Source organism: Penicillium solitum, assembly GCF_028829755.1.
Source record: "Penicillium solitum strain IBT 25940 chromosome Unknown utg000009l_segment0_segment0, whole genome shotgun sequence".
NCBI classification, from domain to species: domain Eukaryota; kingdom Fungi; phylum Ascomycota; class Eurotiomycetes; order Eurotiales; family Aspergillaceae; genus Penicillium; species Penicillium solitum.
The window spans coordinates 890,800-907,793 of NW_027072128.1; the positions used below are offsets into that span (position 1 = coordinate 890,800).

Consider the following 16,994-nt stretch of genomic DNA (forward strand, 5'->3'; position numbering starts at 1 on the left):
GAGATATTTACATTCTCATGGATGTTCTTGTAATGGAAATCAAACAAACATTTATTTCATGGATCTAGTGTCTCATCGCAACATGCATATGGTGTAATAGGGGGAGTTGGAAAAAATGATTGCATTGCTCTGAAGGAGAAAGCAAACACGAGTAGGTCGAACTTTTTTTAGTTTCTTGAAAGGGAAAGGGGGTCATAGCAAAGCCACAACTAAGAAATGTAACTTCCCAGCACAGTCTTCGACTGGTCGTCAAGACGCTCCTGGGCGAATTGTGAAATACGGCCATTCTGCTTCTTGTCGGCCTCCTTCAGGTATGAGCCCACCCAAGCCTTGAGATCGGCACCAGTTTCGGGCCACGGGTCCTTCTGCTGGGCACGGATGGTGTTCAGGGGAGTAAAGCCAACACCGAAGGACATGTCTTCGATGTCTGCATCATTAATGAGATCATCCCTGCTTGCGGGCAGCGGAGGAAGCTCGAGGAGCTTCAGCAAGGCGGTGCAGGTGAAGCCCCATCCCTTCTGGCTGTAGCGAGTGGCAAAGGCCTCCGAGTTGGCAAGGGTCTTGGTGAAGGAGATGATAGCCGTCTTGCGATCCAAAGGCCGGGCAAGCTTCTGGGTTTCAGGCAGGATGACATTGACATAAATGGGGGTGAAGAGTCTAGGCATGGATTAGCATATGAGTAATATACAAAAGGTGAGGATACATACCCCTCTTGCACCTTGTCGGTGACCTGGATGACAAAGTCCGCGCTGTAGCCCTTGTTGTCCTGTGCCGAGATGAAGTGGAAGAAGCGGATAAAGCGCATAGTCAGGTTCTCTGTCTTGGAGTTCTGCAGACGTTGAAGAATGATCTGCATGATCATGACAAAGTAGTTCTCAAGGGCAGTTCTAAAGAAAGTGAAGTCAGGTAACCGTCGATTGAGGGCTTGGAAGAGGCGATACGCACGGTGGGAAGTTAGCAACAACGGTCTCCAGGAGATCAAAGCCGAAGCTCTCATTAGCCTTGGTAGAAACTAGTTTCTGGAAGATACCAAGGATGGGCTCGATCTGGTTGTGTTCAATGATGAACTGCGAGCCACGGGGAATAATCGAGGAAAGGAGGCGGACCAAGGCAGGAATATTTCCCTTCGAGTCCCACATAACGGGCATCAGGATAGGACCAATAAGCTCCTGGTAGTAGGTGGGAAGGGTGCCGGATGGGTTGGCCTCAAGCAGCGCCGCGAAGAGTTGGAAAACGTAGGGCATGAATTCTGAAACTTGTTAGCAAGGGGTCATTCTGACAAATATATCGATTCGTTTGATTTGACTCACCCTGTACGTCATTCTGGAGGATAGCTGCGAAGGGCGCATAAAGAGCTTGCTCTAGCTTGTCGGGATTGGCAGGAGCAGCAAATCTAGGACAATGTTAGGTTTGGGCGCTTGGAAACTAAAAAAGAAAAAAACGGATAGGAACATACCGGATGAAGGCGCCCATGGCTTCGAAGTGGAAGTAATAGAATCGGGGGTTACTTGGGTTCGCGCTGATGATGGTGGTGATATTAATGAAGCGCTGCAGCACGACATCAGTGAAAGGCACCACGCCCTCCTTGATAACAACCAGAACCCGCATCACGCAACGCATCAAGAATTCGTTCTCTTGCACCTTTTCAGGAGCTGGGTCACTCTGAATCAGCTGGAAGATGTGTTCGAGAAGATCCTTAGCAAGCGGTGTGATTTCAGTGGGTGGAATGACTGCCTGTCCCTGGCTGTCGGTGAGGAAAAGTACTCGCTCCAAGGCAATGGCAGCGTAAGTGTAGACGACAAAGTTCGACGACGCCAGGTGCTTAACCAGCACAGGGAGAACCTGCTGCCACTGTTCCTTTGTGATAATACTGCGGAAAGTGTACAAATACTTGATAGCGTCGACCTTCAGGATAGGGTGAACGCCATCCTCGTTGATCAGATCCGCGGCAAGGTTCTGCTGGAAGTAATCCGTGATACTGACCAACTGGTTGGTGGCAGTAACACCGTGGGAGGAGGTCGCAGTGCCCTTAGCGGCGATAGCGGAGTAAAGGTACGTCGCTGTGTCCTTAGCCTTCCAGTTGGATGAATCCTTGGCATACTCGGCCAGGTAGTGCTGGGTATACTTGAGAACAACCTGGGTCACCGGCTCTTCGAATTTCTCTGCGAGTTTACGGAGGAAATCAGTGGCAGCTCGGCGTCTGGTCTCGCTGTCAGACCCTTCCAAGTCCCGGCGAATGAACTCAATTGGCTCATCCTCGAAGAGTTCCTCGTCGGACTCACGGAGGCTCACGTTGGGCAAGATGACCTTTTCAACAATCTGGCCCAAGGTTTCCTCGGCTTGGAAAGCAGCGGCATGCTCGGGCATACCTGCGACAGATGTCAAGAAGTGCAGTGCTCGGCTGACCAAAATATCATACTTGGTCTCCTGGCCGATGGTTGTAAGGAAGTTCCACGAGCTTCCAATGAACTGTCCAACATGAGGCTGGAAGACATCCATGTACTTCTGCACGTAGAGAGTCAAAGCCTCAAAGATTCCAGCGCGAACATATTCCAACGGACCAGCCTCCGTCTCATCGTCGGTGTGGAGTAATTGGTTATCATAGGTCAAGTATTTGAGGAAGATTGTTGTGATTCCGGAGATGTTGTCTTCGAACATGGGAGGGAGATCGTGGGAGGAAAGGTCGTAAAACAGCTTCACCATCAGGTTGAGCTGATTGAACCCTTGAGTCAAGTTCTCTTTGTTGGTCTTGTTTTGTTCAAGATAGTTGTCCAGGGCCTGGTATTTATTAGCATTCGGCCCACCGAAGCAAAACTGGGTAGAAAATTGAAGATACCTCAAACAGGGCCAGGAACGGAGTGCCGAACTTGCCGAGAACGTGGTTGATCTCGGTGTAGAGCGCATCGGACTGGAACAAAGGTCTCCATCTCTTGAAAATTGAGTGCGCGACTTGCAACACACCAATGTTGACGGTGGGGTTGCCCGGTGACAGCTTCGAGACGAGATCCTAGAGAAAACAAAACATCAGAAATAGCATTACAATGCTTTGTTGAGTTGCAACTTACATCAACTAGAGTGTCCCACCGCTCCCAGAAGTCACTGTCGGCAATCACACTAACGGCCTCGCCCAACTGGCTCTGGATTCCTGACGGAACCGAGATCATCAAGGAGATCAGCTCGCGCTTGAGAGTGGTAACTTCATCCTCCTGCAGCTTGTAATTTCCATCTTCGTCCGTCCAGTTGCGCTTGATGAAGTTCTTGAAGCATAGAGCACTGGCAAGACGTGTGTTGTAAGGTGTGGTCTCCGATGCGGTGATGTGAAGAAGCTGTAGCGAGAAACCGGGCTTCTGTTCTTCCTGACGAAGAGTAATCTCGGCTGAAAGAAGAAAAGAATCACACCGGTCAACACTGATCGTAGTACTCAAGGGTCAACATATAACTTACCCGCCTTGTTTTGCCTGGGGTCCAAGCTTGCCTCTAACAGAGCTCCAAGACCCTCCGCCATCTTGTTACGTGGGGTATCAACACAAGTGAGGGGATAAATGAGGGAAAGAAAAGAGGGGAAAAATGGATGAGGGCAGATAGGAATTAAGTATTCAGTGGCTCAAAGGGGAGCAGGAGTGTTGACAACCACGGAAGGAAAAAGATAAAAGATCCAAAGCTCAAAGATAATAATGCGAGCGCTCAATAAATTGTAACAACCCACATAAACACTGAAAATACGCTAAGCCCAATAGGGTTAGTACGTCACATGCTTGAGCCTCTCTCTGCCTCAGGCATCACACTTGATATTCTGAATGAGCGCTTTGCATGGAGCATGAAAAAGGTAAGAAAGAGAATATGTATAATTGAAGAGTAGTATTATGTGGTAAATATTTTTATTTAATTCTCTATATTCATATGCTTTTCGTGACAAATACAAACTCCTATGGAACCATCATTGGGAACCATTAATGCTTAGACAACAATGTTGCTAACGCCGTTAGCCAAATCCGTCTCCTTGGCCTGGGACAAAGCCTTGACCTGGTCGAAACAGCCGGCTGCGGCGGAGAGGAATCCAAGGAATGGCTTGCTGGGTGCCAGGACACGAGAAATATACTCGGGGTGGAACTGAACACCCACGAACCAGGGGTGGTCCTTCAGCTCGACAATCTCCATGCGCTCACCCTGGTCATCCTTGCCAATGAAGTGAAGACCGGCAGCCTGGAGCTGATCGATATACTCGGGGTTAACCTCATAACGGTGGCGGTGGCGCTCATCGATAGAAGTGCGGTCCAATCCGTAGAGAGAACGGAGCTTAGACCATTCGGAGTTCTCCTGGAAGAGGGTAGGACGGGAACCAAGGCGCATAGTACCGCCGAGGTTCACCTGGTCGATCTCAGGCATGTACACCACAATCGGGTGGGTGGTACGCTCGTCAAGTTCAACGGAGTTCGCACCCTCGAGACCACAGACGTTACGAGCGTATTCAATGACGGCAATCTGCATACCCAGGCAGATACCAAGGTAAGGCTTGGACTTGGTGCGGGCGTGGTGGGCAGCGCGCATCATACCATTGGTGCCTCTAGTACCGAAGCCTCCTGGGACCAAGATTCCATGGGCGGTGTGGACATCATACCAGGCCTTGTGGTACTCTTTGGAGTTGGTCTCCTCCCACTCGGTTTCAAGGTGCGAGGCATCGACCCAAATGATGTTGAGCTTTCGGCGGGAAGCCATAGCCGCGTGCTCAAGCGACTTGATGACGGACAGGTAAGAGTCATGGAGACTGACATACTTGCCAACCAGAGCAATGTTGACAGTCTCAAATGTGTGCTCCTGCGCAGTCGTAAGGGTCTTCCACTGTTTCCAAGTGGACTGACCCTTGAGCAACTGAGTCTGAGAGATTTCGAGCTTCTTCATGTTGAGAAGGTCACCCAGAACACCAAGGAAACCTTGCTGCTCGAGAAGCAGAGGGACGTGGTAGGTAGAGCTGACATTGTGCACGCCAATCACCTGCTCTGTCTCAACCTGGCAGAACATGGCGATCTTATCGGTGGTGGCCTTGTCAAGGGGTTTCTCGCAACGGCATGCAATAAGATCGGGGCTCAAACCAGCTGAGCGAGCATCCCGGATAGCCTGCTGGGTAGGCTTGGTCTTCAATTCATCGTGGATGACGGGAACCAGGGAAACGTGCTAGGAAAGAGTCAGAATTGGCTGGAATCAAATGGTCTGTTGGTTGAACATACGATCTGGACGAAATTGTCCTTGCCAGCCCGACGACGCAGCTGACGTAGAGCCTCAACGAATGGAGCACTTTCAATGTCACCAAGTGTGCCACCAAGCTCGATAACACAAACATCCGGCTCCTCGTTGGTGTCGTCAGCGGGGGTTCTAGCCACACGCTCGATCCATTCCTGGATAGCGTCTGTCAAGTGCGGCACAATTTGCACTGTGCGTCCAAGGTAGTCACCGCGGCGCTCCTTCTCGATCACATGCTTGTAGACCTTTCCGGTTGTGATGTTGTTATCCCTTCCAAGGGTAACTCCAAGGTAGCTAGATCGCAGAAGATCAATTAATCTCCGGTCAAATAAACCCATGGAGACAAGAACCTACCGCTCGTAGTTTCCGAGATCAAGATCGGCTTCACCACCGTCGTTCAATACGAACACCTCTCCGTGCCTAATAAATCATCGTCAGGAACAGCATTCAGAAATGAGGACTGATCAACCACATACTCGGTAGGGGCCATGGTTCCCGCATCGACGTTCATATAAGGGTCGATCTTGATCGAGGTGACTCGAGCACCCTGGGTCTTCAGCAGCAATCCGGTACTCGAGGCTGGAGAAAGTTAGACCGAGCGGACTTTTATTTTCTAGTTCGGTTTAAAGAGAGGTGTACCAATCACGCCCTTCCCAATGCCACTGATGACACCTGTTGTACATGAGTCAGTTACTGCTTGTTCATAATAGATCGACTCGGAATAAATACCTCCAGAAACCACGACGTACTTCATCTTGGTGATGATAGGGACGAAAAACCCGACTGAGACAAGAAATGTGTGATTTGATATTGAGTTTAAAAAAGAATGACCAGTATAACCAAAAACCCTCGAAAAGAAAAGAAATGTAGGGTGCCGTTCCTGGCTTCTGCCAAGGGGGAAGAAAGAATGAAATAATTTTTGAAGCCGCAAGAAAACCGCCTCTCTGTGGTTACCGCCCCCCCACTTTGATTGACTTTTCTGCCTTCCCGATAACTATGAGTCATGTGATTTGAATGAGATCCAAAGGGTAGAGGGGATATGCTTCGTTAGTGTGTACTCTACATAAGGAAATCACAACATGTAAATAGCTCATGGTTACCTTCGTTTACAGTCTCAACTCTTTGATGCTTATCCCTAGCAAAAGTACATACATGTAACAAGTTTAAAGTCTAACTAACCTTAACCTCATCTCTCACCGCCCTTTCTGCCACATATGCTGGGCGGTGTGTGACATCAGTACCAAGTACATCAGGTGATTGGGCTGGCATATCTTCATCTCCAGTGCGTGATTGATAAACCCCTCTCAATCCACATCACATCACTTGCTTGTTGTGTCATCGATCCGGTGGGGTACTGGTTCCATTGATATTCATCTTCTTAACCCTGTGATCCCGGTCCAATTCACTATCCGCTGCCGATCAGTATCATTTTGCGCGCCGATATTGATCACCAAATACCCACTGTTACAGCTTGCCAGACATCATTTGAGCCCCTGCATGTGCATTTTCTTATCATAGGAGCTGCCTATGTAGTCAAAAGCTCTTATTTGTCACTTATAAAGAGTAAAATTCCCTATCTGTCCTTTGATGTTGTCCATCATGGGTGATGCAATACCTGAACTAACTTGACTGTCAAATAGTTCACAAGCCACGTCCTCCTGACTATACCCTCTTTATGCTACTGGGCGGATGTCTCCCGATGATGTTCCACACTTCTCCCAGCACAAACCCTCGTCAACCAGCTTCGCAGATGTTTTCAAAACTCTAGGTGTCGGTCGACCTAAATCGCATTCCCCAGTCTCATTACAAGAAAGCAGCAGCGACTCGCTGTCTCACACGGATAGTCGCGGAACAAATCGGCGTGGATACGGATCCGAATCAATGCATCGTGGCAGTGTCGTGTCGAGTTCCTCGGACACTCCGAGTGGCCTGGATTTCGAGACGTCACTCCACAATCTATCGCAAAGGCAAAATATAACCCAGGCGATTGAAGAGGCTGATAGTTTATCGAGAGGCCTCTCATGGTTCAGCTCCGAGCAGTCCGTGGTGCTGTGGGAGGCTGCCGAATATCTCTTGCGTCATGAAAGCTCGTTGGATGCTCAGCAAAGTGGTGCCAGATTGTTAGAAGCAATCGCAGCCCGTCAAGATCTATCTCCGTCAGCTAGGCGCCTGATTTTTGAATCGATAGCCTCCCCCGCCGAGCCGGATGTGATTGCTGCGCGCGTACAGTCGTTGATCTCTCTATCAGACCATGGCAGGAAGTTGGATTTCGCGAGTTCCTCAATTCTCCACATCATCTCCTCGTGGATTGTTCCGTTCTATGAAACAATCGCATCTGCACGATCGAAGGCGAAAAAAGGAAAAGTGGTTAAAACACACGGCCCCACTCACGATGAAGCAGTGTTTGGAGACCTCTTCCAATTCGCGGTCGACCTGATCACTTTGCAGCGAAAACAGCCCACCCAGGAAGAAATCGAAATGCTTCTCACAGAAACATTTACCACTTGCAGGAGAACAAGTGTTGCGGCGGATATCAAGAACTCTTTGGCCGTATTCGACGCCGTCATTATGTACGCCGATGTGCCTGACATAAGCTTCCCAACCCTCCTGGAAGTCCTTTGCAGCATCCATGCATCAGTGAAACCCCTCTCTGGGCCCACATCGCGAGCAGTGCGCAATCTAGCTAAATCACGAAGACAGGCGGAGATGGTGAACACACTTCATGACTTCCTGAGAGAGTCGTCCGCCGTCGAACAAAGTCGGAACTTGAATGTTCTCCGTGGTACGCTTTATGTGTTCTCGGATTTTGTTCGTGCTTATGGACAAGATGGTATGCCCGAGCTTCCCTTTGATCAACTGATGGAATCATTGCAAGTCATTGCCCAAAAAGACGATAGCAGAGTGGATGCCGACCTGTTGGATCTGTGTCTAAATATTCTGGAAGGAGACTATGTTCGAGTCGCATTAGAACAGGATTGGATGGCATTTGCCAATCTTCTCATGCTCTGTTCTCGCAGGCTTGTGGACGAGTCAGCGCCATCCCCCACTTCTGCAACTAGCCCTCAGCTCAAACCTACGTACGACGAAACCAAATCGTACATTCTGGCAAATCTCATCCGCATTGCTTCTGTACTTGAATCTCAGTGGGAACAACTCAACAGAGAGCAAAAACAACATGCGGTCCGGTTCCTCACGAAGATATACCAGCACATTGATCCCCCACAGGCTGAAATCATAATCCATTCGATGAGAGAAGACAAACTCTGCCATCCTTCCAACAACTCAGATTGGGCTCACCATTGCCGTGAGCTGGTCGAGTGTTTCGTTCTATCACGAAAGCAAAGCTCAGACATCCGCATCCTGGCTTTGGACACGCTGAAAGAAGCTCTTTCCGGCCATGAGGATTTGCTTTTTGCACCGGAGCAGGGTCTTCTCGGGCTTCTATTGAAGGATTTCTCGGCAGAGCATGATCTTCTCTTCTTGGAGTCCCTGGTGTCTTTGTTGACCGGCCCGGCCGTACAGTACAGTGATGATGATACGTTCAAGTTGCTGATAAGCACCATCGGAGCGCCGATGCAAACGGAGGTCAATCGAGACGAACCGCGCGAACATCCTCCGAGTCATGGATCTCAACGCCGTACATCCACCACCAGTGTCTTGGAGTTAAGCTTGACAAACGTTTGTGCTGTGGGCCTCGTGAAGATGATGCTGCGTGCCTTAAACCTCTCCTCGACCAAAGCTGTGATGGTTTTCGAGGCGCTTCTAGACATTGCTCAGTCTCCAAGTCGACCAATAGACTCTCGTTTGACGGTCTTAAAGCTACTTTTCCGACTGCGATGTGACTCGGCTGGGTCAGTCACTGTCATATCAACATCGGAGAGTGACTTCTTGATGAACGTGCTGGGTCGCAATCTCGATGCTGGCTCTAAACTACAGGCCCCCAGCGATAGCCCAACCCGCGAGATTCCTCAACATGATAACTCACCTGTCTCACCAACCGGGAAGATTCCAATGAGGGAGTCTGCGTCAACCCCTATGTCGAAGTCGGCCCCGGGGCGTGGCTCTATCTCTGCCCGTGGATCAAAACTGATGGCCCCAGTGTGGACATATGCTCTGCCACAAGTTCTTCCAGAGCAGCCACCTGGAGAATCTAGCCCTGTTGTGTTTGCTTACGCCCACCCAGAGGAATCTCCCGCCGCCGAATCAACAACACCAGAAACAAGGATCACGGGGCTGTTGAAGGTCAAGATGTGGGTCGAAGTTGTGATCACCTTATTGCAACGAGAAGCCGACTGGGATGTTTACAGCTACATTCTTACTCATATCGGACCTCAGCTTGGCAACAAAGACTTTTTCAGGGATGCCATCCCTCAGATAACGCTCCTTCGCAGCATTCTGTGTGATCAAGTCAAGAATGGAACTTTCCACGAGCCCCCTGAAACTACTGGGTTGAAAAAGAGCGATGTGGCTGCCTGTATCTTCGATGCGCTCTGTATGCTTGTCAGCTACCACGAACACTTTGCTAAGAGTGAAAAGGATGATCTCGTCCGAGCTTTCATGCAGGGTATCATCGGATCATGGGGCGGCACGTCCCGTGGGTGCATTCAAGCACTGTCACTCTGTTGCCATGAAATCCCAATGTCAGTCACGAAATCATTGAACAGCATTCTTGATAGGATGTCAAAGGTGATCACCATGTCAAACATTGCCGTCCACATCTTAGAGTTCTTGGCTCTGCTTGCAAGATTGCCTGATGTTTACGTCAACTTGCGTGAGGAGGAGATCCGCACTGTGTTCGGCATCTGCATCCGATTTTTGCAGACCTCTCGAGAGCATCGGTACAAAGCCGCTGAGTTGGCTGCAAGGGCCTCTCTATCAAACCAACCTCCTCAGTCTAGGCTCAGTGCTGGGGCAAAGGAAATTGCCGCCCATGCAGCTGAAGCTCTCGAGACCTCTCAAGATGGTATGTCAAAGTATATCTCGAATCTCACCTATCATGTCATGGTCTTCTGGTTCTTGTCTCTGAAGCTCCAGGATCGGCCCAAACATGTGAATTGGATCACCAGCAGGCTCATCTATCACGACGAACATGGAAAAGAGGTGGTAGAAGAACAAAGCCAAGTATTTATTGATCTGATGCAGCGAGTTGCTTATTCGGATCTCGGAGAGACCATCCCCTTCGAAACCTTCCCTCCTTCCCCTGAGGATGGCCCAGTTGCAAAGAAGTCCTGGATTGTCGGCATGAGTATCGTCACCGTCGAGAGCGCCGGAGTATCTGGATTGTCTCAGATTACGAAGCGCCAGGCATCGGGTACCACATACTCTGTCTATCAACAGCGGACGGCCCCAGTTCTGCCGCATCAAGTTCCTCCAACTCCAGATGCCCATTTACATTCCGACTCCATGCGCACAGCAATCCTTCCGAGTCATATCATGCTTCAATTGACTGCCACTGCCTTCCCTACACCTACGGTCATGCAGCCTATCCCGGTTCCGGAAGACGATATCACTCGACGTGCGATTAGTAATTTTGATCGCACCGACATTGTGGATGGTCACCGGATCGGCATTGTTTATATTGACAATGGCCAGACAAAGGAGGCGGATATTTTAGCGAATACTGGTGGTTCTGCGGATTATGAAAACCTGCTGTCGGGATTGGGAACCAAGGTGTCGCTTCGGAATCCCCAGTTCAATCCGCAAGGATTGTATGCCGATACTGATGGAGAATACACCTATGCTTGGCGGGATCGTGTGACTGAAATTGTCTACCACGTTGCAACGATGATGCCTACGGACTTTGACCGTGATCCAGCCTGCGTCAACAAGAAACGAAACCTTGGCAATAACCATGTTACGATCGTGTTCAACCGATCCAACTTACCCTTCAACTTTGACACAATTCCATCCGAGTTCAACTCTATCAACATTGTCATCACCCCATCCTCTCGGATTGCCTACGACGAAAGTGCCAATGCCAATGGCGAGACAGACCCGCAAAAGCTCTACTACAGTGTGCAGGTCCTGAGCAAGCGCGGATTCCCCGACGTCTCACCTGCTGCGGCACCAAAGGTCATCTCGGGCAAGAACCTGGCAGCCTTTGTTCGCATTCTTGCTCTCAATGCATCCGTCTTCTCGCTTGTCTGGAGCAACAAGGGTGGCGAACACACCTCGTCCTGGAGCACCCGTCTGCGAGAAATCAAGAAGGTCCGTGAGCGGGCTCTCACGGCCCAAAGCCAAGGTTCTGAGGCCGCCGAAGGGGCTTATCCAGGTCTACGACGGAATACCAAAGCCAACATCTTCTCGGAGGAACTACCCTCTCGTGCACCTCAAGTACAGACAGATTTCGCTGCGGAATGGAATGCAGCGGCAGACACGAACATTCTCCAGAATCTGGATTTCTCCCGCTGGGCCCGCTAATCCGTCTTTCTCGAGAGTCTTGACGATGACAATATCGAGCGAGATGACCTCTGTGGTCTATCCTCTTCTCCTCTCCCTAGTCGTATCTACCAGACATCCTCTCCTCTCACCTTCTTCCCTTCATTCTCTCCTTATCTTACACTACCACCTCTTCCCCTCCTTTCCCCTCTCGATGACCAACGACCCCTAGAAACGACTTCATGTACATCATCTTGTGTTTTTTCTTGATGCAAGACAATTGTTGCATTTGTGAATACCCCTTCCCGCCCCAAAAGTTTTTTGTTTTCAATGTTGTGCCTGTCAGCGACTGTCGCGATTAGGATTAGTGAAATAAATGAGTGTTTTATACTGGACTTCGCATGATGATGCCGCCTTCTTTTTATCCATTTTAATCGCCATGTCTTGGATATTCGGCCTTGTTTCGGCCCAACTTATCATCATAACGTCAGAGCACACCCAACCTCGAATTTTCCTCCCCGCAACTAATTAAACCTGTCTACATTGGCTATTAGCCCTTCATTATCCAGAACTAGCACCGTCTAACGCTATATGTCTAGGCCTAGAAATAGGTAATGCAGATCCTACAGTTTTATTGCTCATTATTTATTAGAGAGCAGTCAAGGTAATAGTAAATACCATAGCTACAACCTACGAACACGTGCTCTACATGGGTTGATTGTGGAAACAAACAGTGTTTCTATATCCTAGCGGTATGATATGAAAGAAAGTGGCTCCGCATCTGTAATCAATCCAGTTGACTCTGTACACTGTCCAAGGGACTTTTCTCCGCGTGCACGCTTATTTGCACTTTCCGAAGGGCTGGTTGGCCAATTTCTGTTGTAGAACGTAATTAGCACAATTCTCTTGCTTTCGCAGTTATATTCAGGGTCATACCACGCAGAGCTTGGATTCACAGTTACCCAAGCTTCCGTCCGGCTTGCACTGCCCTCCAGAGGGGATCTATTGCTAAATTAGCTGGGCTGAACGGAATATGATAGGTATGAAATGGTTCATACCGAGCCAGCGATGGAAAGTCCAACAAAGGCGATAGTAGTGAGGATGGTGAAACGCATGATGATAGTGGGTGGACTTGGTGGTTGAAGGAGGATTGTTGAGGATTGTTGGAGGAGAGTTGTCTGTTGCGAGATATCAATCCTAGGACATGGGAGGACCTACTTATACCTATTTCTTGGGGGAATATCTATAACCGAGATCTTCTGATCGATTGCTTTGTTTGGTGTTGATATTCATACCGATTAATTATAGACGGTCAAATGGAATTTATGGGGCTGCAGAGAGTTGATGTCGATCATGAACAGGGTTGAACATGTGAATTGTTGTTTCTTCGTCTTTAATCATCAACCTTTCTTCTTCTATGAGAACGACACTTCAACTTCACTAAGTAGACAAGCGAATTCCTTTTGTCGATGTGTTTTACTTATCGTTATATCGTTTTATTGTATTGGAATTGAAATCTTATGATATAACTATGTACTAGTTAACTAGTTAGTTAACTAACTACACTCAACCTATGACGTAATCAAACTATCAAGCCCTAGAGCGATTGGAATATACAACTCCATACATTGTACATTTTTATATGAACGTTGTCTTACAGTTTCTAGAAACGCCATTCGGGGGTAACTAATAATAGGCCACTTAGATATATCCGATGCACGGACTTCAGGGAACGGAAGTCTTCAACTTCCGAGAAGCATAGGGCTGTACAGTCAAACCCCATTAAAACCTTGTAAGGAGAGCCAATCCTTATGAAGTATCGGGGTTTGTAAAGGAGCGAGGGTTCCGATTACTCAAGTGCCGCGGGGCCGCAGTTTTGGATTATGTAATTGTGCAGTTTTTGTATTATATAATCCTATTTTAGTGGTGCTTAAAACTGGCAGAAAATCTTGGAAGGGCAGGATACAGAGTTAAGCCAATGAGATTGAACAAACATGTGGGCGGTGTACAGGGGTTTTAATATATCCGGTGCCAAGGCACTACTACCCTAGTCAAGCGAACCCTGTCAGGGGCTTAGCACAGTTATATACGTATACACGCATACAAATATAAAAATAGCATTAAGAATAGTTCAAACCTGGAAATAAAGAACTGATCAGAGCGTGTCTGTCCAACCAGAACGAGTCTTCAGCAGCAGAGCCCCCTTTAAGCGCCATACAGAAATAAACCAAGTGGGACCATGAGCTTCTGGAATATCAAGTTCGACACGTTCTAACTATACGTTCTATACTAAGGTAAGCGGGACCTAGCAATCTATAGGCATGTAGAGATTAATTTAGAGGCTTATACTTCAATATATATTGTTCCCTCGACTAGAAGATACAGAATGGCAACCACATTCTTTTCTTTTCGTACGCTTCGATATCTCAGGCTACTCTTACTGTCTTTTCGTCTTGTCTCTTTGGCAATCACATTCTTTTTCATATCTTATGCTTCTTCAATATCCTACTACTCTCGCTTTCTACCAGAATGTCATCAAGGACAGCACTTAAAGATCATTCTAGTCCTCTTCCAGTGGTACGGGGCTCTGATGATTGTTACTATGCGAAGTATGCTAATCGCTTCAAATCCTACTCCAGTGTGACTCGTGCTTCTCTCGAAAGGTGTGAATTAAACTTCCTACAAAATAGTCAGTTTCACTAACCAAACATAGGTCCGTTGTGACAGAGGCAATCCATGTGGTAACTGCCAGGATAACGATACTACATGCACTCGTCAGCGAGTCATGAAGCGAACCAAAAATAGCAGTCAGCTGGCGGTGGTGAAAAACAGAAGTCGAACGCGTCCAAAATCACCACAAGTAACTTCAACCCCTCAAGATCCGCAAATTTCACCACCGGGGCCGTCCGATCATTCTGCAACTACGCCCAGCACATATCCCAGGCTGGACTATCAACAGTCTCATGGCGAACCTCCGGGCTCCGATAAACCTCTCTCGCTTCATGATGCTCATGCCACCATTCAGTATCAACTAGACAATCTAAAATGGCCCGCCATCAATCGCCGTCAGATCTTGGAATCAGGATTGGGGCTGGCTTCTCAACTCTCGGAGAGTTTTGGGGACCCCGTGCAAGTTGTCAGTGACATCACTGTCAACGAAGAGCAAATAAGAACACCTTCGTTTGAATTATTAACCTGGATGTTAAAAGGTACATCTCTTATTACTCGCAATAAGACTGACTGATTCTGATATCTTCCAATAGACATCAATGAGGCAACCCTTGGTTCCTTTGTTAGGGATTACTTCAGACACGTATCTGAAGCAACCCTCAAGCAAATGGGACTCAATCTCCTTCATAGGACCGGATCGCCTCACGACTTGCTCATCAGCACTGTTTGCGTCAATGGCATGGCCTCTAGGTTTCTGACTGCCATCACCACCACTGGAATCGACAGTGAACTTATCCACGAAATGACACATAGCGTGGTGCAATTTCAGGCGGCAGCAAAAGTAGCTCTTCGGAGCATCCCTCTCTTAACGAATCCTTCGCTCGCACTCTTACAGGCTCTTATTTCTGGTGTGAGTATCTGCAACTCTGGAAAGAATGTATCGGATCTAATGAAAACCAGATATTCCTCCATCAAGGATCCGGCGACATCACTGTATGCTGGGAACTTACCAAGGCTGCGTGCAGGGTATGTAAGAGTCTGGGTCTTGACACTATCATGAAGACAGGAGGCACTGTAAGTGAAGAACAGTATTACTGTGTCGCTTGGTGCTATATTTTGGATAAGAATTTTGCTTTCAAGATGGGAAGATCCCAGCCTTTACTTGATATTGAGCTTGCACACTTCATTTCCGACCTATCCGGCCATCAGCATCCCACCTCGGATCTCTTTCAAATTTACATGAGTCTTGCTAGAGTACAGTCTGCTCTCGTGCCATACCTTAGGGGACGGTCATTGGTTTTTACAGGCGATCTATCATCTTCCCATGGAATTGGGAAACTTTGGCTGGTGAATATGCAACAAATTCGAGAGAGGATCGAGCATGTGAGGAGCCTACTTGGACACATTTATACCTGCACCACTGACTTGTTACTTAGATATCGAGTCCATATCCGACCTGGAGAGGACTAGATGCTCAGTCCGAAATATCAGCTCTCCAATTCGCCTATCACTCGATTATGACCACCATCTTCCATATCACTGAGGGTGCAAGAGACCAGTCTATTGATATACGGAAACAGTGTTTGTTAGAAGCCCACCAGGGTATATCTTCACTAGTTTCGATATGTATATCTGCCGAAAGGCAAAATACAGTGGCCTTGTTGCACTGGTAAGCTATGTTCTGCACATGAAACTTAAAATTAGTTCTGACGAGGTATCTAGGACACTTCTCGTCTACCCCATCACCGCATACTTCGTTCTGTTCTGCAATGTCATTGCAACATTAGATACCGATGACTTCAAACTCATGACCACGATTATCGACTGCTTGACCCGCATTGAAACAACAAGCCGTCCAATTATTCAAGTACGAACGATCTTCCAGCAATTTTTATCGCTCGCCGGAGAAGCTTTCGACGATGAGTCAAATGCAACGGGTTCAAGTCAAGATCATCAATTACAGTCTCAGTCAACTACATTGCAACCTTGGATGCCAGACGACCTATTTCTACCTTCGACGGCTGACGCCGTTTCTCCTTTCTCTCCGTCTTTACTGGCTGGGATGGAGAATTTCTCTGAGATACCCTTTTTTCCGGAGAACGAGATGTTTATACCCTTTGGGGATCATTTTCCTGATTTCGGAAAGGATCCTAGCATCTGATTCAATTTCAACCATCTCGGGCATATGTTCTTGAATATGTATAATGTATATAACTAGTTAATATATCTATTTAGGAGTCAGGAGTTGGTACATTGGAATACAATGCTCGGATTCATGTTTGTTAATCCGAATACGCAATAATATATGAAGTAAAATTGCAGATTCCGTTCTGGGCATAGCCTCTAGGCTAGATGAAGTGGTTACACCCACAGCGAAATCCCACGCAATGAACATACAACACGCAATGCCGAACCAAATCAAAGCCCATTAGACTCTGAACATCGGCCAAGAAATGAAAATGATGTAATTAATTTATTCGGCGCTCCAACTCATTGAAGTTGGGAAGAAAATACACAGCCAGTTTCTATCGGGCATTTGTGCCGACTATAAATAACCTGGGTTCCAACTTCGGCGCATAAAAGTTGACTTACCTTATTAGGAAGAAGACACCTATTTTATATCACCTCTACAGCGCTATATTCTCTATTAGGGGGGCTTCATTTTAAGACATCTTTATTAGGGTCTCATTAGAAGTACAGATTTGTGG

The 16,994-nt window shown here is 47.8% G+C and overlaps 5 protein-coding genes across 5 annotated transcripts; 2 read left to right on the top strand and 3 right to left on the bottom strand.

The window, feature by feature from the left end:
- Positions 1-209: 209 nt before the first annotated feature.
- Positions 210-3,505, bottom strand: N7455_011458 (uncharacterized protein; the record flags this gene model as incomplete). Its single annotated transcript, XM_040954432.2, has 8 exons — positions 210-657; positions 708-887; positions 946-1,249; positions 1,311-1,393; positions 1,457-2,778; positions 2,837-3,007; positions 3,066-3,376; positions 3,445-3,505. 8 exons carry the CDS (start codon positions 3,503-3,505, stop codon positions 210-212), a joined length of 2,880 nt encoding a protein of 959 aa, XP_040815228.1.
- A 452-nt stretch (positions 3,506-3,957) lies between these two features.
- Positions 3,958-5,992, bottom strand: N7455_011459 (uncharacterized protein; the record flags this gene model as incomplete). Its single annotated transcript, XM_040954346.1, has 6 exons — positions 3,958-5,172; positions 5,226-5,532; positions 5,593-5,658; positions 5,715-5,817; positions 5,878-5,910; positions 5,968-5,992. The coding sequence occupies 6 exons, from the start codon at positions 5,990-5,992 to the stop codon at positions 3,958-3,960; spliced, it is 1,749 nt and encodes a 582-aa protein (XP_040815157.1).
- A 935-nt stretch (positions 5,993-6,927) lies between these two features.
- N7455_011460 (putative GTPase activating protein (Tsc2)) lies at positions 6,928-11,658 on the top strand (the record flags this gene model as incomplete). The annotated part of the gene is made up of 1 exon (XM_040954390.2): positions 6,928-11,658. The coding sequence occupies one exon, from the start codon at positions 6,928-6,930 to the stop codon at positions 11,656-11,658; it is 4,731 nt and encodes a 1,576-aa protein (XP_040815174.2).
- A 798-nt stretch (positions 11,659-12,456) lies between these two features.
- Positions 12,457-12,731, bottom strand: N7455_011461 (uncharacterized protein; the record flags this gene model as incomplete). Its single annotated transcript, XM_040954507.2, has 3 exons — positions 12,457-12,492; positions 12,553-12,618; positions 12,675-12,731. 3 exons carry the CDS (start codon positions 12,729-12,731, stop codon positions 12,457-12,459), a joined length of 159 nt encoding a protein of 52 aa, XP_040815118.2.
- A 1,414-nt stretch (positions 12,732-14,145) lies between these two features.
- N7455_011462 (Zn(II)2Cys6 transcription factor domain-containing protein) lies at positions 14,146-16,447 on the top strand (the record flags this gene model as incomplete). Its single annotated transcript, XM_065606671.1, has 7 exons — positions 14,146-14,193; positions 14,256-14,279; positions 14,330-14,825; positions 14,880-15,196; positions 15,247-15,312; positions 15,723-15,955; positions 16,009-16,447. The coding sequence occupies 7 exons, from the start codon at positions 14,146-14,148 to the stop codon at positions 16,445-16,447; spliced, it is 1,623 nt and encodes a 540-aa protein (XP_065459837.1).
- Positions 16,448-16,994: the final 547 nt, after the last annotated feature.